Raw genomic sequence first — 27,764 nt, 5'->3', positions numbered from 1 at the left:
AAAATTATTTTTTGGTTACAATTGTGAGTACCACTGGCACAATTGAAGTGATAATTTGAGCAGTGGATTCTATGCGATCAGTTATCTGCTGACCCAGTGTAGTACTGATCACGTGTGGGATTTCATTTTGGATTTAGATCAAGTTGACTATCTGATTGTTGACTGTCCTAATCGAAATGGATTTCAATGTAGTTCACTCACCTTCAATCACAAAGATAAGGATATCACCAATGCTATTTTTAGTGATGAGCAAGATTTTTAAAAAAAATCCAAGTTGTTATCATCACGGATTGCTAGGGCGCTTTACGAACAGAGAGCAGTGGTAAGAATTAAATAACTGAAATGGATGCAATGGAAGTGCATTAGCAGCTCATGTGTGAACCTTTCTAATTCACTCTGTGAGCTTGACAGTTACATTTTCCAGACATCAGTCAGCAATTCTTTCTGTGCGGTCAGCCCCGACCATCCCAGCCCACTAATCGGTTATTGCATTGGTTTGCTGCAGATACAAAAGTGGTTGATGATGAAAGTTTATGACATATTTCAATAACCACTAAGGGTTTGGGAGTGTGTGCACTCAGCAACTGCCTTTTGATTAAGGCTACAGTTGTCTCTTGCTGTTTTTATTTTGAGAGCAGAATACATTAGCACCAAAGATTTGGTGTTCAAACTTGTTTAAATCATTGAAAGTTGCAGTTAGCTCCGATATAATAAATTTTTAACAAGAAAAAAAAAACGTGTTATCTTTCAAAACTAGCTTTTACCATGTAACCACTTTGAGACCTTCTGCCTCAGCCCTCACATTTACAGCCCTTTGTGCTTTGTTGTATCCTCTGTTGCCATGATATGGCACAACATTAATCCACTGTTTTAAACACAAATGGAGTAGGTTGCTTCATTATATTAAAAGCCAAGTGCACACTTAACCCAAATGTTTGATGATGTTGTTATCCACAGGCCCCTCAAGCCAAAACCCACTGCTGATCTCTCTTAGTGGCAACTACACGTCTCCAATAACAGTTGTGAGCTCAGGCAATAAGGTGTACCTCCGCTGGTCATCCGACCATGCCACCAGTAGGAAAGGCTTTAAGATCCACTATTCAGGTTAGTAAATACCTGGGAAAGTCCCCCGGTAGTTATACCATGCACTCGAATGTCTCCCTTGGATTTTGCATGAGCCATGAGTTGGAATGGAGGGATCCAATGAAAGGAGTATTTTGTAATTGAAGACCACCATCTGTTCTCAAGAGTCCTGAATTTTCTCTGACATTCTGCTGCTGCATTGTCACTTCTTCACCATCATTTATTGTCATAATGGTGGTTTCCACCATACTTCTGGTGAAGATGTGGTAACGCAGTGACAGGAGATCCTTGGAAATTTAGTGCCATAACGTCCTAAAATGCTTTCCTTTAACTACTTTTAAACTGCAGTCAGAGTGTTCATGCAAGACCCAATTTTCTACACAACAAGATGCCTCAAATGAAAAATTTGATGAATGGCTATTTAATCTGTTTTTGGTGATGTTGGATTTATGATAAAGAATGGTTGGGAGTACTCCCTGCTCTTCTTCCATTAATGCCATGGAATCTTCAGTATCTACCTAAACAGCACAAAGAATTACCATTTCATCTGAAAGGTGGCACCCCTACTAATGCAGCACCCTTCTAGTCCTGTACTGAAATGCTGACCAAATCAATGCTGTAAAGTCCTGGACTAAGGCTTGAATCTACAACCAGCTGACTCAGATGCAATGGGTTACAACATAACAGGCAGAATTTTGAGTACGGCGGGCAGGCACGATCAGCAGGCCTGGGAGCAGCCGGGAAAGATGCTGCTGCCCGCGATCAGCCCCTGACTGCGATCTCATGCTAGCGGGCTAACTAAGGCCCACAGAGTGTGAACAGAGGCTTCCCAGTGGTCAGCTTGGGGCGAGCTGGGGAGGGGTCTGTCGGCCGCCAAGGCCAATGGTGACCTGGCGACCAGTTTAAAACTGGCATAGACAAGCCCTGGAAGGCTGCCAGCGATGAAGACACTTTTGGTGTTGTCAACAGGAGATTATAAATTATGGATTCAAATACGGCTGCAGACGCCAGGCGGGAGGGCAGATCAGATGGGCAGCCACCTGGAGGAGGTGGCTGCCAGGAAGGACACCCTTGACCCAGAGATGGAAGGAAGAGGCCACAGCATCTAACAAAAAGAGCTTGGGAGGAGGTGGCAGTGCTGGTCAGCAGCCATGATGCTGTGCAGTGTACCTGGGTCCAGTGCCGCAAGAGGTTAAACAACCTGCTGCACTCAGGAAGGGTGAGTACCGTGTTGGCATGGATCGGTGTGTTGAGTATTAAGGGCTGGCCATCACCCCGTGGAGCTCAGCGGTGTTGGACTCTGAGTGCCAAATAACAATGACACCAGAGCTGGCCAAGGGGGTGAGCCCTGGCTGCTTGGACTGAGTGCTTTGTGGCTCGAGGGCCACAACTTGCATGTGCCCTGCGAGGTGCTCCTCAGGTGGGGTTGGCCAGGCTGCAATGGCACTGCAGGTAGACAGTGGACTAATCAATTTCAAGCTACTGGGATGAAAATCTCTCACTCTCAAATGAAATACTTTTAGAGCACTGGGGGAGGGTGATGGTGCAGTGGTATTATCATTGGACTGGTAATCCAGAGACCGAGGGTAACGCTCAGGAGACCTGAGTTAGAATCCCACCACAGCGGATGGTGGAATTTGAATTGAGGTCTAATGATGACCATGAAAAGATTGTCAATTGTCATAAAAAACCCATGTGGTTCATCTTCCATTAGGAAAGGAAATCTGCTGTACTTACCTGGTGTGGCCTGCATGTGACTTCAGATGCACAGCAATGTGGTTGACTCCGAAATGCTCTCTAAACAAGGGCAATTAGAGATGGACAATAAATGCTAGCCTAGCCAGCGATGTCCACATCCCTAATGCATAAAAGAAAACCATTTTTAACCGGTTTCCACTGTCAATCGACATTATCTGATGAGAAATTAACACTCACTATCAGACCACAGCCTTGGCTGTCATGAGGAAGGAAAAGACAATAATGGAGCATTTATATAAAAGCAAAACACTGCGGATGCTGGAAATCTAGAACAAAAACAAAAACTACCTGGAAAAACTCAGCAGGTCTGACAGCATCTGCAGAGAGGGACACAGTTAACGTTTCGAGTCCGAATATCTCTTCATCAGATGAAGAGTCATCTGGACTCGAAACCTTAACTGTGTCCCTGTCGGCAGATGCTGTCAGACATGCTGAGTTTTTCCAGATATTTTTGTTTTTGTAATGGAGCATTTGTGTTGTCTTGTGGTTGAGGTATTTTGTCAGGAGAGAGAAGAGGGAGCTATTGTTCATACCTAACCTATCTTACATACATTAGAAGCGTTTTTATGTTGAAACAAAGTGCCAAAAATGGAAAAAAATATTTTATCTCTCAATATTGAGTTCTTCTACCTTGATTAGCACATTAGCCTTGCGCCCCCACCAAAAAATGTAAATTCCAGAAGAGGCTGTTCCAGGTTTTACCGTGGATCTGGAACAGGCAGATATTTAAAATTTAAATTAATCTCAGCTGAGAGGATCCAGACAAAATCCAAATGAGTGTGAACCAGCCTGATTTGAATCAGTTTGTGACTTGGCTGCTGCTCCTTAATTAAAATGTCTTCATCTGCTGCAGTTTTAGTTGTGGCGATTGAATTCTGAACAAAAGAGGTGAAATGGATATTTTCTATTCAATGCCTCACTCTGAAACAAATTGCCTGCCTTGTAATTAAATGAAATAAAACAGCTCCAATTCTAAAAGCGAAAAAGGTCTGCAAATCTGACCAGTAATCAAACAAAAATGTGACTATTGCAATCACCATAGGCAAAAACTGAAAGAGACAACCATACTTTCAATGAGACAAAAACAGAATTACCTGGAAAAACTCAGCAGGTCTGGCAGCATCGGCAGAGAAGAAAAGAGTTGACGTTTCGAGTCCTCATGACCCTCCGACAGAACAAGTTCTGTCGAAGGGTCATGAGGACTCGAAACGTCAACTCTTCTTCTCCGCCGATGCTGCCAGACCTGCTGAGTTTTTCCAGGTAATTCTGTTTTTGTTTTGGATTTCCAGCATCCGCAGTTTTTTTGTTTTTATCTCTATGCTTTCAACGAGGTTAGTTTGTTTTTCCTCATTTTATAAAGGCATCTTGTCAAAGGTCTGTCCATGTTATGTAATAATTCCTGGCTCAGAGGACAATCTGATAATGCCATTTGAAAACGGCGGCAAGTAGAAATGGCCCCATGGACCACATTGGTGTCTTTTCTTGTGGTCTGGCTGACACAGGAGCCTACAATGTCTGGCATTGTGGGTATAAACCCATATTTTACCAGTCAGTGATGAGTACAACCTACCCCACACGCTACCATTAATTTTCCTTCTAAAATGTGCTGTCTCAGTTCTTCCTGTACCTTACACCAAGTTACAAGAAGGTGTATAAAAGAACAGGACTTTCCACTAGGCGTGCACCCGACATGCCCGAGTGTGAAATAGCACCTCACTCTGAAACAAATTGCCTGCCTTGTAATTAAATGAAATTAAACAGCTCCAATTCTAAAAGCGAAATTTCGGTCGGCGGGTGCGCGCGAGAGTCGGCAGCGTGCCCGCCAACAATTAAGAGGCCTACTAAGGCCGTTGATCAATTAATTAACCTGTATTTTTCGCTGCCCGTCCAACATTATTGGCAGGCGGGAGAATCGGCCAGGCAGCCTTTGGATTTTTGAGGAAACCTCATCCATGGGCAGGATGAGGTTTCTGTAATTAAATAAAATATAAAAAATTTTTGGGCAGGACTTTTCAAACCTGTATGTTAAGGTGAGTGAGTCCACTGTGTAGACATTTTTTCCTGGAATTTTAAAAACTTTATTCATTGGTTTAAAATACTTGAGCCTCTTGAGGCAGCTCTCTGCCTTCAGGGAGCTTTCATTGCGCTCTCCCCCGGACCTGCGCTGACTTCAGCACTCACCCTCCTTGCATCCCTCCCCCCGACCCCAGCAGCGCTGATCTTTTCAGCACGCCTTTCAACTGACATTAATTGGCCAGCCAGCATGAAATCACGGTGGGAGGCCAATTGCTAGCGGGGGCTGTTTCCCGGCCGCTCCCGGACCCACCTGCTGTGCCCACTTGATGACCCGAAAATCCTGCCCAAAGTGTTTTTTATGGCCGCTTCATTACTTTGAAGCCTAGACCAGAAGGCAGATGCTACCACTCCATGGCAATGGTAGGAATGCCAACATGCTTTGCCATATCATAAATTTCTTGCCATCATGGCGCTATTCTTCAGCCTACTCGTGCTCCATTTTCCTTATTATAATAATCTTTAGATTTGGAGTCAGGCTTGGAAGTTTCAGCTTCGAGGTTTAGAATGTGGGACTCTAGGCTGCACTGAGGTTTCCAGCAGTGTGAACAGAAAGACAATGGCAGGTTTTCATCAGTACTTTCTTGTCAAAAGATATTTTGCCTTAGCAATCAGGAAGCACATGGAGAAACTGCAAAATGGTGATGCTATGTCATAGACAACAAGGTAAATAGAGAAAAACTGGACAATAGATTGCGAACCAGCCTCATATGGTATTGGCATCAGACGGGCAGTACAAGTGAATTGACAGTGTAAGATATTTCCAAATTCTGCTAACAACCTGGGTTGCTATGCAGATTTTGAGTAATAAATAGACACGTTAACTTCCATCATCTGCCCACAACCTAGGACCTAGTTATTGAATGGCTTGGCACAGTCCAGATGGGAGGTATTAGATGTCTTCCTTCTTACCCAGTGGGTTGGAAGACATTTAAAGCAGTGGTTGTTCAATCTTGCCGTGTGGGGAACCCACTGCAGATATTAATGTGCTCTCAAAGACTTCCTGTCCTAACATCCAGAATGCAGTGTTAACACCCAAGGGAAAGCAATTCTTATAAATAGACAGTTACATAAATAACCTGCTACTAAATCCAGAAATAGAGAGAAATGCAAATATGAGACGACAGAGAGAAATCTGACATCTTTGTAGATAGTTTGTGGATCCCAGATAGTCCAAGGGACCCCAGTTTGAAAAACCTGTGATTTATAAGAAGGAAGACAGAAAATGATTATGAAATGGGTAAGGAAATCAAACTAAAAATACACTTAATATGTTTATTGAGAAATTTCTACTTTCACTTATGGTATTAGCAAAAATGGTTACGTCAGTGGTTTGCTTGTAGACTGACTGAACTCAGGTTATAACTGAACAACTTAACCTTCCCTGCTGGTCTAAGCATTTATAAGGTCACAACTGCCCATAATTGAACACCTGAGTACTAATATTCATTCACTATTCTAAGTCTTATTCTGAGATGAAGCAGATGCGAATAAATTAATCCATCTTTTCTCTTCCTGCCGCCCACATGAAATTACTGCAGTCTTATCCCTGTTTCAGATATCAGTGTAATTATTCTGTGCTGATATCTAAAGCTGACATAAGCACAAGGGCGAAGCTATTAATCTAGTATGTTAGTGTATGCAGCAGCGTAGGATGAGGCTCAAAGAGAGTCTACTTCTGGTCGATAGCAATTCCACATTACAATGTCACAGCTACTATTAACATGCCCCTTAAACACAATGTGGTACTTAGTCCTGTGCTGGAACAATGTTTGATGTTCACTGATGCTTGAGGCTACAGAAACTAAACAGAACATGATCAACATCAAAGGCTTGTATGTATCGGACTCCACTAAACCCATTTCAGAAACCCTGAATTGAAGAGAATATAGATGTATTCAGTCAATCAAAATAACAACTTGCATTTATGTTTTACCTTTCATTTAGAAAATATCGCAAGGTGTTCTGTGAAAGAGGAACAGATTGTGAGCCCTATAGGAGGGTTAGGTGAAATGACTGTCAGCATAATTGAGAAGTTATGTTTTAAGGAAGGCCTTTAAAATGGGGTGTAAAATGACAAGACAGAGGAGGTCAGAGAGAAATTTCCAAGAGTAAAGCTGAAGCACGTTAAGATTATGATAGCAACAATGGAGCAGAGACAATGGTGAAAAGTAATGCAAGGCATGGTGTAATGGTATCATTGAGAGCAGTAACAGCAGCAGCCGAGCCTACCTGAAGTTCTTATGTTGGAGACTTATGGAAGTCCTTTGTTTTTCAGTCAGCCAGTGTGCCGGGATTGCTGGATCGGGGCAGGTGCCTTGCAGTCAAGGTCCAATATATAAGATGTTTACCCAGCACTCATGCTAAGGTCCAGGGCACTGAAGTCAAAGCATTGGAACTGATCTGTATCAGGAGGAGAGTGAGAGGAAGGAGTCAAGTTAAAAAGCAATGCAATAGTGACCCTTTAATGCTGATTTGGAAGCCAGCAATGAACCGTGAAACTGATGGGAATTTCGAAAAATCATCTTTATTATGTTCAAAGGAAAGATCTCAGATGGACACACCATCTAAGGTGTTAAGAACCAACTTAACATCTTTCACCACCTTCTCAAGATACTTAAATGTGATACTCTCAGGATTTGAAAATGTGCAGATCAGATCAGCTTCAGTAGTAAGCATGGGTGCATATGTTCTTTCAATGTCCTTGATCCATCTAATCAAACTTGTCCAAAAATGTCTTCCTCAACTAACTGTATTAAAAGAATCGATTAACAGGTCATGCGTCAGATCACTGCTTGTGGGATCTTGGTCGTGTGCAAAATGACTGCCACATTTATTTGAATAACAACAGCTACCCCAGTTAAAGTGTTTCATTGTAATTGGAGTGCTGTTTAGACATTTAAAAAATGATAAGGTGCTACATAAATGCTGGGCTAAACAAAAATCAACAGCCACCAGGAACAAAAAATGTGAACCCATTCAATAGTTTTAAAATGAGTAGTGATGATGATCTTCATTTTTAAACAAGCCATGGTACATTTTTTTGTGAATGTATGTACTGTCACCATAGTAATTGAATTTTTAATTGGATAAGAATCTATTTCCATTTAAACTTGATTCCTTTCTCTGGGACACAAAAAGCTTCTGCCTGATTTACCTTTAGACTGTATTGATTGAATGTAATTATCTCAGAATTCTCAGTTTGATTTAATTGCATTATTGTAGTTCAGTGATGCTGATTATTGCCAAAAAAAAAGCCCTCAGATACAAAAACGGTAGCTGGTTTATTGATTTCTGAATGCGGCTGAAAATTGATGAGCAAGATGTCAGATATTGCAACTTCATCTGAAAAGGGGCATTGTTACCATGGTGAGTAATATGGCATGATGTTGCCATGGTGAAGTATTTGGTGCAATAACATGATCACTTTGCTGATGGTATCTGGGTGCCAGAGGTTATTTTTGAATCCTCGTTTTAGTGAGAAAAATAAAAATGAGTCACATGGTGGAATTTGATTAATTCTTTAGCAAACTTATTTTCTCTCCCCTGCTGTTGCAAGAGGCTAATCAGTATGCAAAAAATGCCCCTTTCAGGGTTTATGTTCTGAGTCATTCAGTTTATTTGTAAAATGTGTCCTTTCTTTGTTACCAGCCCCCTACTGTAGTCCACCAAGCCCTCCAAGGCATGGCACAATTCACACTCAAACTGGAGGGCTACCCGGCAGCACAGTGCGATTCAGCTGTGATCCAGGCTATCGGCTGATTGGACAGGGGGTTGCGACATGTTCTCGGTCTCCCCAAGGCTGGTATGACTGGAATACCATTCCCCCTCTTTGTCAAGGTAAGAAAATGATCCCTGTAAGAGCCCTACTTCTGTCATGTACAGGTATCTCAATCTTCACTTATGGAAATCGATAGAGAAAAGGAAATTGGAATAAAAACAGGAAAATCTATCTTGATCTGATCCTAGCTCTCATGGGGATTTCAATCTACAGCCAGAAAAGAATATATTAGAGAGTCCTTCAAATGACTTTTGACAGGTTTGTTGTCTATATTCAATGAAAAATCATGTGTCACAAAATACAGTGGCCTTGAGTTAGGGACCTAAGCAGCCAATAGGCCTAGAATGCATTGGCCGGTCTTACTGAGGTGAAGTCACATTCATGTTTCCAGGCAAACTCATTAAGATAAGTCCAAATGTAAAATCTCCCATTAATCTGCATGATTAAGCAGCATACTTGAATATAATTGTGACCCTTGAATTCTCGGGTTCAATAGCACGGAGGGTAAGGAAAAAAATTTCCCCTTGAAAGGGAGGTTGGGAACTACAAGGTTAATAGCACTTATGTTTCTGTTCTGCAAACCTTTCAAAACTTTACACAGAACTGATTTATATCACTCTGAACAGTTGGCTGATTTAATGATCTTGGGTTTGTTCCTGCTGCAATTCGTTCAAAAAAAAGGGCAAAGTTGGTCAGTTGCAACAATTGACTGTTGGTCAGGTGATTAACACTGGAATCATGTGACCACAGGTGTTTGTGCACCTGATATCCTGGACACATTGTGGTGAACCCCCCCCAAAATGAATGCAAGCGGTGGAGGTTTGCCTTTCTGCTATTAACACACTCTGCTATCTAATCTTTATGCCACTATTAGCACCTTCTTTAGTCTTTAACGATACCATTAACACTCTCTTTGTTTCGTGTCCATGACATCCTTGTCAAATCTCTCCTGAGCTCCCACCTATTCCTGACTTTCTAGTTCGTCCCACCTGCTCCACCCCCTCTTCAACAGCATAAAATCAATCACATTTCTACCTCTTTTCAGCTCTGAAGAAGAGTCATACGGACTCAAAACATTAACTCTATTTCTCTCTCTGCAGCTCTGCTGCCAGACTTGCTGAGTTCTTTCAGCATTTTCTGTTTTTATTTCAGATTTTTAGCAGTATTTTGCTTTTATAAAATACAATGGGCTGAATCTTCTATTGGCGTTCGGGAGCGGGCCCAACGTGCTGATGTGTAAAATGATGCGTGATGATGTTGGGCGTGCGTCCTGACGTCATTGCGCGTCATTTCGATATTTCGTTCGACGGGCACATGCCAGAGGCGGCTGCGCACCCGCTGAACTGTCAACGACCTATTAAGGCCATTAAAAAAGTAATTAAACTTGTTAAGAACACTGCCCGTCCAACCTTAAGGTTGGTGAGCAGGCAAAGAGCCCAAGTGGCCTTCATGCTTTTCAGGAAACCTCATCCACAGGCGGGATGAGGTTTCCTGAAGCTTTTATAAAATAAATAAATAAAATTTACTAACTCCACAAACATGTCCCAGCTCATGTGACACTGTCACATAAGGGGACATATTTAAATAAATTTTCACTTTATTTATTAAATATTTTTCTCAACCATTTAATCTCCCCGGGGCAGCTCCGTGCCTCAGGGAGATTTCTGCATCTTTTGCACGCATGCCCCAACTCTCCCTCCTCCCCCAGGTGGCGCTGAGCTTAATTGGCCCACCTGCATAAAATGGCGGTGCGCAGCCGATCGCGGGTGGCTATTGGCTCTGCACCTGCCCCCGCATAGTCTGCCCGCCATAGGAAAAATTCTTCCCAGTAGGTTACTTGAGCATAAAGTTTGGGACTTAACTCACTTATGCTTAAAATCCCACAACCTTTCACTTTATTTGTTTTGATTTCATACAGATTAAACAGTTACTTGAGTGGAAATGATGTAGAAACTCCAGGCCAATAGTTTATAAATGTATGCATGATTTTAAAAATATCTTTACAGCATGTCTTTTTTACAAATAGCTTCTCAACTTTGTATGTTTAGTTTTCATATTACTCATTCTTTCACATTTCACACACGAGGATTTGTGGTCCAATCCAAATATGAGTTGAAGTGCATTGGAGTTTCTTGTTTCTTTTCCTTTTTTTGATCTCTTTATATTGTATTTTCTTCCTTAATGCTATCAGCATTTTAGCCCCGTTCATGTTAATTGTTGTTTACAGTCACAAACGTTTTCAACTGCCATTTTTGAGTTGATGGTTCATCACATAAGGCTGTTTTTCTTTCTCAAAGTACCTAGCCTTAATCCTGTATCTCCTTCTATTAATATAAATGAACTTGAGATCGTAACTTTTAGAAAATGGTAAATGGACTACCTCTATTTTACCACTGGACGTGACAATATATTGGACCAGTGGAATGCAATGGACCAGTAAAGTGCTGTGCCACATAATGCTGTGACCTTTGGTATCTCCCTTTTGTGTTACAGCAGCAGTGTTTATATTGATGAAACTATTAATATTGATGCACATTAAACCTCAAACAAAGCTAACAGATGTTCCTTTTCAGCTATTTCTTGTGGCGTTCCAAAAGCCCCAGCAAATGGGACAGTCTTTGGGAGAGAGTACACTCTTGGAACAAGAGCCATCTATCAGTGTAACGAAGGATATAGATTACAATCTGGTGAACTATCAACAGCTGTCTGCCAGGAAAATGGAAAATGGAGCAACAATGATAACCCTCCACAGTGTGTGGGTAAGTGTACCGTTGGGAATTCTGTTTCGCAGCCTCTGACATGAAATCACTACATGAGTGAAGGAGAAACACAGTTGATCTGCACTCTAGGGGTCCAGTCATCCAACTGGTTATGGCTTCAACATGAGTTTCCATCTATCTGTCTGTTAGTTTGTCCACCGTCTCTCTCTCTCTCCCTCTCTCTCTCCATCTTTCTCTCTCTCTCTGATCACACCTGTCATATTGGCCAGGTGATGCTTCCCTAACATGATCATTCAGCCATTGGTCCTGTGAATTTCTCCACATGACCCACCTAGCGGGCCTAAGGAAGGTATCTGACTATTTCCTAAATGGTGTGAAACTAGGGACAGCAGAGAAGCAACGGTTTTGGGGACCTAAATACAGAATCACTAAAAGCCTGTGGTCAGATATAAAAAATAACTAAAATGGCAAATACCATTGTGGTCTTCATTTCAAGAGGGCTGGAATACAAAGGGGTGGATGTTATTTTACTGTTACATGCATTTTTGATTAGACCACATTTCGTATAAAGCATTCAGCTCTGGACATTGTACCTCAGGAAGGATATGCTGGCTTTGGAGAGCCGCAATGCAAATTCACCAGAATGATACTGGGGTTAAAAGGATTCAAATATGAGGACAGGTTCCAAAGACTGTGCACACATTCACTTGAGTATCGAAGACAAAAGGGTGATTTATTTAATTGGCGTCTTTAAGATTATTAAAATAATTAATTGGGAAGAGAGAGGGAGAGAAATTGTTTCCTCTTGTGGGGCCCAGAAATCTTGTGGGAGAAATTTGCAACTATTTCCCCTAAAAAGCTGCTGAGGATAGAACAATTGAACACTTCAAAACTGAGATTGATAGATTTTATTAGGCAAGTGTATTAAGGGTTACAGAACCAAGGCAGTTATGATACAGCTTAGCCACGATCTAATTGAATGACGGAACAGGCTTAAGGGGCAGAATCGCCTACTCCTCTGTTTCTATGCTTTCCTGCTCATTTCCCATAACCTACATAATTCCCCCTTTTCAACCAACCGTCTTATCCCCTGTGAAAAGAATCTATGGGCTCTGCTTCAACAAAGGTTTTCGGCTGAAAATTTCACTTTCTAACTGTTTTCGGCTGAAAATTTCACTTTCTAACTGATCTGTGTGTAGAATTTTCCCCTAATCTCACCATAATTTTTGTTTTGTGGTTGTCTTAAATTTGTAACCTCCCGTTACCATTTGACTTGATCACTGGGAAAAAAAGCCTTAAAATCATGCAGCACAGAAGGATGACAATCTGCCCACTTTATCTCTGCCAGCTCTTTAAAAAAGCTATCCAATTATTTCCACTGTTCTGCTCTTTGTCCATTGCTCTTTCTAAGTATATACTTGGTTTGAAAGTTACTGCTGAATCTGTTTCCACCACCTTTTCAGGCAGTGCATTCCTTCATAGGAACTTGCTATGTAAAAAAAAAATGCTTTCATTGCTGGATTTTTTGCCAATTATCTTCTATCTGTATCTTCTGGTTACTGACCGCCAACCCCCCCCACCCCCCCAACCCCTTGCAATTGGAAGCAGTTTCTCCCTATCTCCTCTATCAAAACCCCTCATTATTTTGGATATATCTATCAAATCTCCCCTTTTCCTTGGTCTTGTTTAATTATTAGTGAAACACATTTTTAAAAAACATTTTTGTTTGTTCTTATACTGGGAGTTATCTCCTATTTGTCTTAGCCTTTCTTGCCACTATGTTTAACAAATATCTATACCAATTAAGGTGTGAAATGCAGAATCCAGCCAAACTCACTTAGGCTGTTCATCTGTCTTCATGTATTAGAGTGTCCTATTAGGCTACATGGATGAAGATATTGTGAATCAACTCATTTTGAATTGACAAATATAGAGTTGTTTCTACTCAGAACATTGACAAAACCTGCAAAGTAATCATTAAACAAGTGGAAAATATTTTTGTAGCAGCTGCCACGATTCTGAATTAATGTGTTTTTCGGAATTATCAACATCTTTTATCAACTCAGAATCTGTCAGCAAAATACCATTTATCAAGTGGGCTGGTTTCAGAATGTCTCATTGTAAAGAATGTGTCAGATATTTTACATGCAAAATCATGACAGATAAAAAGAATATCCTTATACTTGCATAAGCACCTTTCATAGCCTCATGACGTCCCAAAATGCTTCAAAAGTAATTAAGTATAGTCAGTGCTGTTAAGTAGGGGAAACACCATTGAGAACTATCTTGTCGAGGGATGTCAGTGCTCAGAATAGAACTGCTTGCTCCACTCATGCTAACATCAAGCACTTCCAGGTGGGGTGCAGCATATATCAAAAAACTCTGTTCTGCTCTGCTGATGCCAGATGTGTTGACCCTAAAAGAATAGAGCATTCTTACTATTTTACACACCACATGCTTGCCATTCCTCCAAAAGATAACTAATGCTTAGCTATGGCAAGAGATCTGCTGTTGCCTTGTCGTCATTAGCTGCTGGATTGAGACTGCATGATTGTCACAAGCTGATAGAGAGGGGAAGCTTTCATTCAAGCATTTGTGGGGTGGATTCATGCGTGGGTGGCAAAGGTTTAATTAAAAGAAACACAAGTAAAATCAAAGGATTGCTATATCTTCCTCATTTTTTGTAAATCAATTTGGGATATTGACAAATCTTGAAATCTTAGAGAAATTTTGTTTTAATTCTTGATTGATCAAATTCATAACTGATCAGAAAATTGCATAACTCTGTGGGCAATGAAGTGATAAAATACTATTGATTGTTGTTCAACCTGTGTTCTTATAGCTGTGACATGTCCTGAAGTTAATAGTATCCGTGTAGAGCAGGGGGACTGGAAGCTGTTATTCGGAAACCCAAATCAATATGGAGCTCAAGTGATTATCATTTGTGACCCAGGGTATTACCTGCAAGGACTTAGGGTCATCAGCTGTCAGGCTAATGGGACTTGGAATGTAGGAGACCAGAGGCCCAGCTGTGAAAGTAAGTATGTGATCCAGAAGTACAACACAGGTTAGTGATGAAAAATATTAGACACGTGCTTCTTATCAAATCACTTTGCTATAAGGAGAACAGTTTACTTTCAGTTGCTTATTGGTCTGTTTACAGACAGAAAAGGCTTGAAGCTATTGGTTGATATTTATGATTGACCTACTAAATGATTTAAACTATATCATAAATTATTATTTTGAGTCCTTTGGTGAGCCAAGTACATCAATATACCGCTTAGTGTTGTGTTAGGTAATTCAGAAAAGAAGGACTCCAGTCAGTCAGCTTTCGTGTGTGTGTGTGTCTGTGTTGTGTGTGTGTGTGTGTGTGTGTGTGTGTGTGCGTGCGCGCTGAATGGGAACATGGACAATGGATCACAGAATTGTTACGTGCAGAATGAGACCATTTGGCCCATCATGTCTGCACCAGCTCTCTTAATGAGCATTATGACTCACTGCCATTCTCCTGCCTTTTCCCCGTAACCCTACACATTGTTTCTATTTAAATAATCATCTAATTCCCTCTTGAATGCCTTGGTTGAACCTGCCTTCACCACGTTTCCAAGCAGTGCATTCCAAACCTGAACCACTTGCTGTGTGAAAAAGACATAGTAGTTGCTTCTTTTGCAAATCACTTTAAATCTGTGCCCTCTCATTCTTGATTGTTTTATAAGTGAGAACAGATTTTCCCGATCTACTCTGTCCTGATATTTATGGGGAAGCAGGGAGGGAGACAGGATATGTGGCTGCAAGGCAAGAAACCAGGAAATACAAGGAAGGCAGAGATCCTGTCAAATTTAGTGTTGGACTTCATTGGCCTCTTTTTTCCTAAATTCCCTTTCCCGCCTGGCAGCCAACCAGATTGAGAGATTGGAGACAATCCCTGGAATCTGGTGAAGATTGGGAGTTGGTGGTGCTATGGGGAATTGTGCTCTGGGTGTACATCAGCAAGGAAGGAGGGAAAGGTTAAATGGGATCCTGAGAAATGTAGCTTTTCATTCAATCCTGATTGAAAATTCTGGTAAGCCAAGGCAACAAAGCTGTCAAATGCTACCTTTTACTTCAACAACAGACAGATACAATTTGTTTGCTTTTAAAAGCAAACAAATTATGCAAAAGGAGCAATGTGCAACTGGAGCACCTTGGCTTATTGGCCAGACCTGTATATTGATGTTGACTTCGTTCTTCTGCAGGGTCAGATTCAGGAGCCCCTGTCACCTATTTCCATCATCATATCATCAGTACATTCAAAAAATAGAATCAATGAAAATAAATTCGCCGAGATAAAGACATAGAGAAGAGAGGGGTGCTGTTAAAATAAATCTTAATTCTTTATACCTGTAAAATTCACTCAAGTATGTATTTACTATATACTCTTCTATTCCATTTCAGAATAAAAGATTATTGGCAGGCTGAAACTATGGGGGTGAAGATGCTTCCAGTCAATTTGTGACAAAGCATGCTTGTACATTCCTATGGAATTTCTTTGCTGTTCTTACATGTCTGTTAATTCACTTATAATGATCAGGTTAATGGATGTGTTAATCTGCATAAGGTGAAATTAGACACACACCTGTTAAACAGTTTATTATTATTGAGAGCAGTTCACCCTCTATATGTCAGAGCTGTCATGGATAGCTGGTTGTCGTTTAGCCTTGTTTTTGAAAAATGCCACTAGGTTATGACTAAGTGTTTTTTTAAAGCATGTATTCACTTCATATCACTGCGGTGATTTCTGTCTTCACTATTTGGACAGTAATCTGGCAGAGCAGCTCAACTGATAATGTCTCAGTTTAAAAATTCTCATCTTTGTTTTCAAATTCCTCCATGGCCTCAACTCTCCCTATCTCTAACCTCCTCATGCCATACAACCCTACGAGATCTCTGTGCTCCTCTAGTGTTGGCCTCTTGTGCATCTGTAGTCTAGATTGCCCTATTTGTAGCAGCGATGCTTTCAGCTGTCTAGGCTCTAAACTCTGGAATTCCCTCCATGTACCCCTCTGCTTCTCTACCTTTCTCTAAGACACACTTTAAAGCCTACCTTGTGAACCAATCTTTTGGTCACCTGTCTTAATATCCCCTTAATAAAAACAAATAATACTCGAAATACACCATAGGTTTGGCAGCGTCTGTGAAGAGAGTACATACATACGAACATACGAATTAAGAGCAGTAGGCCATTTGGCCCCTCAAGCCAACTCCACCATTCAATAAGATCATGGCTGATCTGAATCTGGCCTCAACTCCACATTCTACCTACCCCAATAACCTTTGACTCCCTTGGTAGTCAAGAATTTACCTCCCTGTACTCCAGGGAAGAGAGTTCCAAAGACTCACGACCTTCTGAGAGAAAAAAAATGCTTCTCAACTTTGTCTTAAATGGGAGACCCCTTACTTTTAAACTGTGTTCCCTAGTTCTTGACTCTCCCACATGGGGATACATTCTTTCAGCATCCACCCTGTCAAGACCTCTCAGGATCTTATATGTTTCATTAAGATCACCTTTCAATCTTCTGGACTCCAATGGATACAGGCCCAGCCTTTCCTCATAAGATAACCACCCATCCCAGATATCAGATGAGTGAACATTTTCTGAACTGCTTCCAACACATTTATACCCTTTCTTAATTAAGGAGACCAAAACTGTGCACAGTGCTCCAGATGTGGTCTCACCAGCACCCTGTACAATTTAAGCAAAACATCCTCACTCTTTTACCCCATTCTCTTTGCGATAAACAACAACATTGCATTTGTCTTCCTATCTGCATACTAACTTTTCCTGATTCATGTACCAGGGCACCCAGATTCCTTTGTACCTCAAAGTTCTGCAATATCCCTCCATTTAAATAAAATGCTGCTTTACTATTCTTTCCATCAAAGTGCACAAGTTCACATTTTCCCACATAATACTCTGTCAAATTTTTGCTCACTGACTGAACCTACCTATGTCCCTTTTCAGACTCCACAACTTACTTTCTTGCCTATCTTTGTGTCATCAGCAGATTTAGCAATCTTGCATTTGGTCCCTTCATCCAAGCCATTGATATAAATTGTATATAGTTGAGGGGGCAGCATTGATCCCTGTGGCACTTCACTTGTAATATCTAGCCAGCCTGAAAATGATCCATTCATACCAACTTTCTATTTCCCATTAGCTAACCAATCCCCAATCCACACTAATATGTTACCTCCTATACATAAGCTGTTATTTTGCATAGTCACCTTTGATATGGCATCTTGTCAGATGCCTTCTGGAAATCTAAATAACAGCACATCCAGAGGTTCCCCTTTTTCCTTTTTTTATTCGAAAGAGAGTTCACCTTTCAGCTCATGCATGACCTTTTATCAGACCTGAAGGATTAACTCTGTTTATCTCTCCACAGATGCTGCCAGAACTGCTGAATATTTCCAGCATTTTTGTTTATATTTCTGATTCCCAGCATCCATGGATATTTTGCTTTTGTGTTAATATTACGTTATGTGGTTTGGTGTCACGCTTAATTTGATAATGCTCCTATGAAGCACCCTGAGTCATTCTAAAATAAGTGCAGGTCAATTTTTGTCAGTACTAAGGGGTGCAACTCCTCATTAAGTCTTTCACATAGCTCGTATCTATCAATTCAATGTTCTAAATGTATTAGGTAAGCTGCAGATAAGATCATAAGAAATAAGAGCAGGAGTCGACCAGTCAGCCCTTTGAGCCTTCTCTGGCATTCACTAAGATCTTCTGTCTCAGCTACACCTTCACGCATGAAGTCCATACTCCTTGACTCCCTTAATATCCAAAAATGTATTGATCTCTTTCTTGGATATACTCACTGGCTGAGCATTCACAGCTCTCTAGGATAGAGAATTTCACAGATTCACATCCCATTAAATGAAGAAGTTTCTCCTCATTTGAGTCCTAAATGACTGACTCCTTATTCTGAGATATTGGCCCTTATTTCTAGACTCCCCAGTCAGGGGAAACATGGTCCCCACATTCACCCTGACAAAACCCTTAAGAATTTTATATGTTTCAATGAGGTCAACTCCCATTCTTCTAAACTCTCACAGATATAGGCCTTACCCACTCAATCTCTCCCCAGTGGGCAGTTCCGTCTTCCCAGGAATTGGCATAGTGAACTTTTGTTGTACTGCCTCTAAGACATGTGTATCCTTCCTTAGGCAAGGAGATCAGTACCATACACATTACTCTAGGTGCAGTCTCACAAGGCCCTATACTATTGCAGTAAGACTTCTTTCCTCTTACACCCCACTTATTGTTGAATATCAATATTCCCCAGCCTCTCACAATTTAAAAACTATGCTGCCTTTTTACTTTTCCCCAAATTTTGTTCCATCTGCCATTGCTTGCCCACTCACTTAATCTGTCTACATCCTCTTGCAGTCTCTGTGTATCCTCCTCACAGCTTACTTTCCCCTCTAACTTTGTAAATCAGCAAATGTAGATGCATTATGTATGGGGTTACATTTGCTATCTTTTAATCTCTGGGGACTGCTCTGGAGTCTAGTGAATTCTGGAAGATCAAAACCAATGCATCCACTATTTCTGTAGCCATCTCTTTTAAAGCCTGAGGATGTAGGCCTCATGTCCAGCCGATTTGGTGGATTTTAGTTCCAGTAATTTCTCAGGTACTCTTTACTTACTAATACTAAATTTTTTAAGTTCCTCATTTTCACTAGACCCTTGGTTCCCAACTACTTCTGGAATACTTTTCGTATCCTCTACCATGAAGATGGATAGCAATATATTTGTTCAATATTTCCTTATTCAACATTATAATTTCCCATCTCTCTGCATCCAAGAGACCCATGTTTGTTTGTGTTAATCTCTTCCCTTTTAAATGACTATAGAAGTTTTTATACGCTATTTAGGTCTCTTCCATTTTCTCTTTCTTAGTCGTCCTTTGCTGAACTCTAAAATCTTTCCAATCCTGAGTTATGATTCACTATGGCAAATGTATGAGCCTTTTCCTTTAACAAAATCTACCTTTAACACTTCCTATTAACCACAGTTGGTCTGCTTTTCTTGGTTTTTTATTCCTTAAGAGAGCATGTATTCATTGCAAATTATGAATCAATTCTTCAAATGTTTACCATTACTTATCTAGAGTTATATCTTTTAATCTAGTTTCTCAAAATACATTAGTCAATCCACCCCTCACACCCTTAAACAAAGCTAAACACTTTGCTCAGGAGTTAAATTAGTTCATAGTCAAAACAAAAACAGAATTACCTGGAAAAACTCAGCAGGTCTGGCAGCATCGGCGGAGAAGAAAAGAGTTGACGTTTCGAGTCCTCATGACCCTTCGACAGAACTTGAGTTCGAGTCCAAGAAAGAGTTGAAATATAAGCTGGTTTAAGGTGTGTGTGTGGGGGGCGGAGAGAGAGAGAGAGAGAGAAGTGGAGTGGAGGTGTGGTTGTAGGGACAAACAAGCAGTGATAGAAGCAGATCATCAAAAGATGTCAACAACAATAGAACAAAAGAACACATAGGTGTTAAAGTTGGTGATATTATCTAAACGAATGTGCTAATTAAGAATGGATGGTAGGGCACTCAAGGTATAGCTCTAGTGGGGGATTTAAATTTTTTTTTTAATAATGGAAATAGGTGGGAAAAGGAAAATCTATATAATTTATTGGAAAAAAAAAGGAAGGGGGAAACAGAAAGGGGGTGGGGATGGGGGAGGGAGCTCATGACCTAAAGTTGTTACGTCACATCAACAATTTCCAGTTCCCTGGCCCCAACCGCTTCCTCTTCACCATGGACGTCCAATCCCTCTACACCACCATCCCCCACCAGGATGGTCTGAGGGCCCTTAGCTTCTTCCTCGAACAGAGGCCTGAACAATCCCCATCCACCACTACTCTCCTCCGTCTGGCTGAACTTGTTCTCACGCTGAACAATTTCTCCTTCAACTCCCCTCACTTCCTCCAAATAAAAGGTGTGGCTATGGGTACCCGCATGGGCCCCAGCTATGCCTGTCTCTTTATGGGGTATGTGGAACATTCCTTGTTCCAGTCCTACTCCGGCTCCCTTCCAATACTCTTTCTCCAGTACATCGATGATTACTTCAGTGCTGCTTCATGCTCTCATCGGGACTTGGAAAAATTTATTAATTTTGCTTCCAATCTCCACCCCTCCATCATTTTCACGTGGTCCATCTCTGACACTTCCCTTCCCTTCATTGACCTCTCTGTCTCAATCTCTGGTGATAGACTGTCCACCAATATCCATTACAAACCCACCGACTCCCACAGCTATCTCGACTACAGCTCCTCACACCCCGCTTCCTGTAAGGACTCCATCCCGTTCTCTCAGTTCCTTCGCCTCCGTCGCATCTGTTCCGATGATGCTACCTTCAAAAACAGTTCCTCTGACATGTCCTCCTTCTTCCTTAACCGAGGTTTTCCACCCACGGTCGTTGACAGGGCCCTCAACTGTGTCCGGCCCATCTCCCGCGCATCCGCCCTCACGCCTTCTCCTCCCTCCCAGAAACATGAGAGGGTCCCCCTTGTCCTCACTTATCACCCCACCAGCCTCCGCATTCAAAGGATCATCCTCCACCATTTCTGCCAACTCCAGCATGATGCCACCACCAAACATATCTTCCATTCACCCCCACTATTGGCATTCCGTAGGGATCGCTCCCTCCGGGACACCCTGGTCCACTCCTCCATCACCCCCTACTCCTCAACCCCCTCCTATGGCACCACCCCATGCCCACGCAAAAGATGCAACACCTGCCCCTTCACTTCCTATCTCCTCACCGTCCAAGGACCCAAACACTCCTTTCAAGTGAAGCAGCATTTCACTTGCATTTCCCCCAACTTAGTCTACTGCATTCGTTGCTCCCAATGCGGTCTCCTCTACATTGGAGAGACCAAACGTAAACTGGGCGACCGCTTTGCAGAACACCTGCGGTCTGTCCGCAAGAATGACCCAAACCTCCCTGTCGCTTGCCATTTTAACACTCCACCCTGCTCTCTTGCCCACATGTCTGTCCTTGGCTTGCTGCATTGTTCCAGTGAAGCCCAACGCAAACTGGAGGAACAACACCTCATCTTCCGACTAGGCACTTTACAGCCTTCCAGACTGAATATTGAATTCAACAACTTTAGGTCATGAGCTCCTTCCCCCATCCCCACCCACTTTCTGTTTCCCCCTTCCTTTTTTTTCCAATAAATTATATAGATTTTCCTTTTCCCACCTATTTCCATTATTAAAAAAAAATTTTTTAAATCTTTTATGCTCTCCCCACCCCCACTAGAGCTATACCTTGAGTGCCCTACCATCCATTCTTAATTAGCACATTCGTTTAGATAATATCACCAACTTCAACTTTAACACCTATGTGTTCTTTTGTTCTACTGTTGTTGACATCTTTTGATGATCTGCTTCTATCACTGCTTGTTTGTCCCTACAACCACACCCCCAGTCCACTTCTCTCTCTCTCTCTCTCTCTCTCTCTCCGCCCCCCACACACACACCTTAAACCAGCTTATATTTCAACTCTTTCTTGGACTCGAACTCAAGTTCTGTCGAAGGGTCATGAGGACTCGAAACGTCAACTCTTTTCTTCTCCGCCGATGCTGCCAGACCTGCTGAGTTTTTCCAGGTAATTCTGTTTTTGTTTTTGTTTTGGATTTCCAGCATCCGCAGTTTTTTTGTTTTTATTTTTAGTTCATAGTCAAATTGGCTGGAGCACAGGATCGAAATAAATTTGCTTCATGTCTGAATGCGCTCTCTCCACCCTCAGATGCACTGTCTCTCTTGCACAAGGTTGTGCTGCAACAACACTATTGTTTTAATTATCAACATATTTGCTGTTATTTCCATTTGGTAGTGTAGAACTTAAGCATTGCTGAAAAAGATTTTTTTTGTCAAAGTTTTTGGTCTTGCACTCACCAGGACAATTAGCGAGAAAATACCAATGTCAAGATACAACTCCAGATAAGTAATGGTAACAACATATTTATATTGTATGAGAAGAGAGTGCTGATTGATTGGCAAATGGTCTCTGATTGGTAAAGGCATTGCCCTGGAGAATGCACCAATTTATGATGACAGACAGTTAACTGCCAAACATTGCTTGAAATTTAATCCAGTTAGCTTGACTCTGATTGGTCAAGATATTGTCCTGGGGAATGAATCAACGAATGGCTGCCACTTATTTTGATTAAGATGATACAGGCACAAAATGTGAACCTGTTTGTTCTGTCTGCAAAGAACAGGGACCTATGTATTAATATATGTAGCTTCCAGTATGGATAAATGTGCCACACTCGCGACCCTGACTGACAATTTTAAATTGGTTGTTAGTGTAATTATTAGGACACTGAGAATTATTTAACAAATGTTGCCCAATCGCAGAATCTCATCTAATGTTGGATACTGGGCTTTGAGTTTTGCAAGCATGGGCTGGTTGGGTGCAATCCGTACCTTTCCCGTTGCAAACAATGGAAGGGACATGCTGTTTGATATGATCCACCAGTCTTTGGGATGTTTGGCCTACATACCTAGCACCACACTGGCACTGAAATTATATATCATGGTGATCTAGACCTGCCACCATTGCATGAATCAGTATTTATTGAGCTTATGAATTTGACAACTCATGCAATTGAGTTCAGCTTTAATGACACTATGTATGCCATGGGATCCCCTCTAGGCCCAGCTCTTGCAAACATCTTTGTTGGGTTCCCTGAGAACTGTGTCTTCAAGAGAATGGCACCCAACCTCCTACCCCTTGCATATTTCCGATATGTGGATGATTTGTTTGCTATGATTAAATCCACCGCCGCATGTAATAATTTCCTTCCATGTCTTAATGGGCTCCATCCTGTGCTGAAATTCATCTTTGAAATGGAGGAGTCAAATAAACTACCTTTCCTTGACATGCTCGTTGAGAAATCTGCTAGGGGTTCTCTAACACACTCTACTACAAGCCCATCTTTACTGGTCAATGCGCGCATTGGAACTTTTACAGTTCCACACACTATAAGATTGGCCTTATCAGCAACCTTGGAGATAGGGCCTGAGCCATTTGCTCACCATGTAAGTTTGATACATCAAAGACACCCTGCAGGATAATGGTCACCCTGATCAGAGCATTTCATGCTGTATATTGTGTAACCTCATGAATAAACTCAAGGCCATCACTTTCGACCCCTAAAGGTGCCCAGTCTACTTCAGATTACCCTGGAAGGGCAAGGTATCTCAAAAATTTGAGCAATAGATGAAGCTAGCTGTTTCACGCTGTTACTGTGCTGCAGCAACACGAGTGATATTTGCCGCTAACAGGAATGCTACCATCAAGCCAAAAAGATGTTCTGCCTATTGAGTAATGAGTAATATGGTATATGAATTTCAGTGCCAGCGTGATGCTAGGTATGTAAGCCATATGTCCAAAACTGGCGGATTGTATCAAACAGCATGTCCCTTCTGCTGTTCACAACGGGCAAGGTCCAGACCGTACCCAACCAGCCCATGCTTGCAAAACTCAAAACATGGTGTCCAGCATTTGATGTGATTCCGCGATTGGACAACAATTGTTAAATAATCCTCAGTGTGCTAAAAATTATGCTGACAACCAATTTAAGATTGTCAGTCAGGCTGATAGTGTGGGGCATTTACATGTAATGGAAGCTACATATATTAATACATAGGGTCCTGTTCTTTGCAGACAGAAAGAACATGCACATACATTGCGCCTGTTTCAGCTAAACAAAATAAGTGGCAGCCATCCGCTGGTTCGCTCCCCAGAGCAATCTCTTGACCAATCAAATAAAGCTGCCTGGTTTAAATTTCAAGCAACGCTTGGCAGTTAACTTGGTCATCGTTAACTGGTGCATTCTCCATGGCAATGCCTCTACCAGTCAGAGTCACCTTGCCAACCAATTAGCACTCTCTTCTCATACAGTGTAAATAAATTGCTTCCCCTGACATTGGTATATTCTTGTAAATTGTCCTGATGAGTGTAAGACGGAAAGTTTTGACAAAAAATGTCTCTTTTCTCAGCAATCCTATTATTTCCATTGATTTCATGTTTATATTGCAAACTAAAGAACTGCTGCCATTAAACCTTAAAAATTTGTATTAATTCAAAATATTTTGCAAAAAATGCCAAACCAGCTCTTTAGATGCAGTGTAAGATAGGATGTATGGTCTTTCTGGGGTTGAAATAACTCCAAATTGGCATATCTGAGGATGGAACTTTGAAACCAAGTCTATCATCTATGGTAGATATTATAATCTGACACCTCACAAAGCACGACCACAGAACCTCAGTGTATTGTTGATGATTGGCTGACCATTCTGACTCACCATTAGACCCACTTCTACAGGTTCCATCAGTGGAGTTTCTTCTTACTCACCTATGGATAGTTCTACAAGCCAATGCCCTAACAGATAGGATTGTAACAAATGGACAAAGAGAAGAAAGCATGCTTGCACTCAGGAAGCAAACAGCTTTGTTTGAGATGTTTAATATCCAACATATTTCAGGATCCCTAAACCTTGATTCTGCCTCCTTACTCTGTAAAGTTCTAAAGAAGTGTTTTTATACGGAAAGCCATCCACATTGGGCAAAAAGAAATTCTAAACGTTCTAAGTGTAAAACATTTACATATGGCTATGTCATGCTTCTGCCTGACCAGCAAATGGTGTAGGAAAGAAAGCATTTTCCAGCAGTTGAATTGTTAAAATTAATTCATCAATTTTGTAACTCTTCAGTTATCTCATGTGGAGAACTGCCATTTCCTCCAAATGGCAATAAGATTGGAACATTAACAATATATGGAGCGACTGCCATCTTTTCCTGCAATACCGGCTACACGATGGTAGGATCCCGGGTGCGGGAATGCCAGGCCAATGGACTGTGGAGTGGAATGGAAGTGAAATGTCTCGGTCAGTATTTGGAGATATTTATACATCAGTGTGAAAAACTCTATGTCTTGTGAGCTTGTGAGGTTTTGCTTACCAAATTTTGCTTGCTGATATTTAGATCAATCTTAATAACAAAGAAAATTTTCAATAAATACTAGCGAAACATAGCAATTGCTTCTGAAATTTTGCAAGTAATTGTGCGCATTAAGCAAAGAACTACTGGTAACTAATTCCAAGAAGATCAAGTTGACAAGTTTACCATCTATAGCTTTGGAAGTTTCCCTTTGTTATTTCAATTAGTTCATTTAACGTGAAGATTCATATGTCATATTTGGGATTAATCCTGAAACCTATTTAAACCAGCTGCACTCAGCGTTCTTATTTTAATGATGAATTCCCAAATTAACCATCCTGCATTATCACAAAATTATTGTATTGGGACATGACAGTGTTAAATCATGTCAACATGCTCAACAACTTGTAAAGTCTCTGCGTGTAAAAAGTTTGAAGGCGACTATTGTTTCTTGTCCTTTTTGAATTCTGTCCTGGAATTGAAATCGATCAAGCCATAAATGTTAGTAATTGCAGCTTTTTTTGCCTTAGCTGGTCACTGTGGGATGCCTAAGCCCATTGTCAATGGTCAGATAATTGGAGAAAATTTTAATTATCGCGGGACAGTGGTATATCAGTGCAGTCCAGGTTTTCGCTTGATTGGAACTTCAGTCCGAATTTGCCAGCAGGACCACAAGTGGTCAGGCAGATCACCTGCATGTGTGCGTAAGTATTGCTTCAGAATGTGATTTAATAATCAATGAAGGGGAGCAAAGTGCCTCCGGTGAAGCTGTTCTGTTTCTCTTCCTTTGCTCTTAGTCATTATATCTCAACTGTTTCTTACTTGCCAAGCTTGATTTCTGTGTTCAATTACTTAGCTCACATGGGTAACCAATATTTTTTTTCACATAATGGGTTATTAGGCTGTGCAAATGATTATTTAAGTCAAGTCAGTCATTATACAGTACTTAGCGATATATAGATTAATGCTTGCAGAAGAAAGATGTTAGAGGGTATGAGGTAAGGAACTTGGAACAGTGCAATATTTTGAGCCCTTTACCTATTTATCCTTCAGAGAACTCTGGATTAATTGATGTTATGATATAATTACAATTCACAAGGAGCTAACTCCCAGAAACATATGTTATTCGGGAAGTTGTCTTAGGACCACTGACTGAGATACCAGACAGAGTAAGTATCAGGACCATGTATTCCCAGATCAGTATGAGGTAATGGGGACAGAGTCATTTTCATATTTATAGAGGTTTGCACCTCTACTTTTGAAATAGAGGCCTAGCTGATCATCCACCACCACCAGTGTTTTTAGTACATGTTTCAAAGTAGCATGCTATTTCATGGGCAACAAGTGTAAAATGCCTCTCTGAACATATGCAGTACCTTTAATTTTAAGCAACATGGCTGTTTAAAGCTGAGTAGGACCCGCTTTTACTAAAATTGTACTTGTATGCCAATTATTGTTGATGCCCGTTTCGATTTTACTGATCAACTTTAGTTTCCCCTGAAGTATGTATGATAGCACAAAATCATAGATTTTTACAGTTTTAAGAAGGAAGGCAATTGGATGGTAAATACATCAAAGTGCAGCACTGAGCCCCAGATGAATGGGAAACAGTTACAGACTATTCCTAGCTATCAGATGGGAAAAAAAGTTAAATTAAATTAAATGATTAAAACATATGAAAGCTAAACCGTGTGGGTAAATGAGTTTGTTGGCCAACCGAACTGTAACTGCACACCTTCCTATGTTTTCAGCAGTTGCTGCTTGCAATCAATAATGGGGAGAGACTGATGTAAGAATAAACAGTAATGCTTTATTGAGACATAGGGCATATCACTGGATCATACATGCTCACTCAGAAATCTCCAGAAAAAGACTTAACAGTTCCCAGCGCCCGCGCTGTACAGTGATTTGTCAGTGCAGTCACATAATCAGTACACTTGCATTCTCTTAAAGTGACAGGTACCTCACTTTACCACATCCCTTGCCCTTTACTTAAAAGTACAGCTAATAAGCGTAAAACACATTAATTGTTTACAAAATATCTATTTACAGGTCAAGTCTCTCAGGAGGCTTTCTCAAACGGGTTGATTGTCGTAGCCCAGCAACTTTGACTGGTTTTTCTGAGACCCCCCCCCTCAGGAGAAAGTTGACCACTAGGTTCCTCAGTGGAAATTGGCAGGTTTGTCTCCCCGAGCCCCCCATGTCCCACAGGCCCCACCAGTACTTCCAAATCATGTGACCTGTCCTCTCTGTGAGGCACAAACTCAAGCATAGATCAAGACTGCATTTCTTCTTGTGGGACTGGGGTTCTTTTGCAGAGATGATCCAAGTGTTGTCTAACTA

The 27,764-nt window shown here is 41.2% G+C and overlaps 1 protein-coding gene across 1 annotated transcript in view; it reads left to right on the top strand.

Moving 5' to 3' along the window:
• csmd2 (CUB and Sushi multiple domains 2) overlaps positions 1–27,764 on the top strand; it is a 736,338-nt gene that overhangs the window by 583,202 nt on the left and 125,372 nt on the right. Inside the window, exons 43-48 of the mRNA XM_041212915.1 lie at positions 958–1,104; positions 8,566–8,754; positions 11,269–11,454; positions 14,258–14,452; positions 25,196–25,369; positions 25,952–26,125. Of these exons, the coding sequence (XP_041068849.1) occupies positions 958–1,104; positions 8,566–8,754; positions 11,269–11,454; positions 14,258–14,452; positions 25,196–25,369; positions 25,952–26,125 (1,065 nt within the window). The remainder of the gene's footprint in view (positions 1–957; positions 1,105–8,565; positions 8,755–11,268; positions 11,455–14,257; positions 14,453–25,195; positions 25,370–25,951; positions 26,126–27,764) is intronic.

The sequence above is a fragment of the Carcharodon carcharias genome, chromosome 19, assembly GCF_017639515.1.
Source record: "Carcharodon carcharias isolate sCarCar2 chromosome 19, sCarCar2.pri, whole genome shotgun sequence".
NCBI lineage: Eukaryota > Metazoa > Chordata > Chondrichthyes > Lamniformes > Lamnidae > Carcharodon > Carcharodon carcharias.
This window is presented reverse-complemented; position numbering and strand designations above follow the sequence as displayed.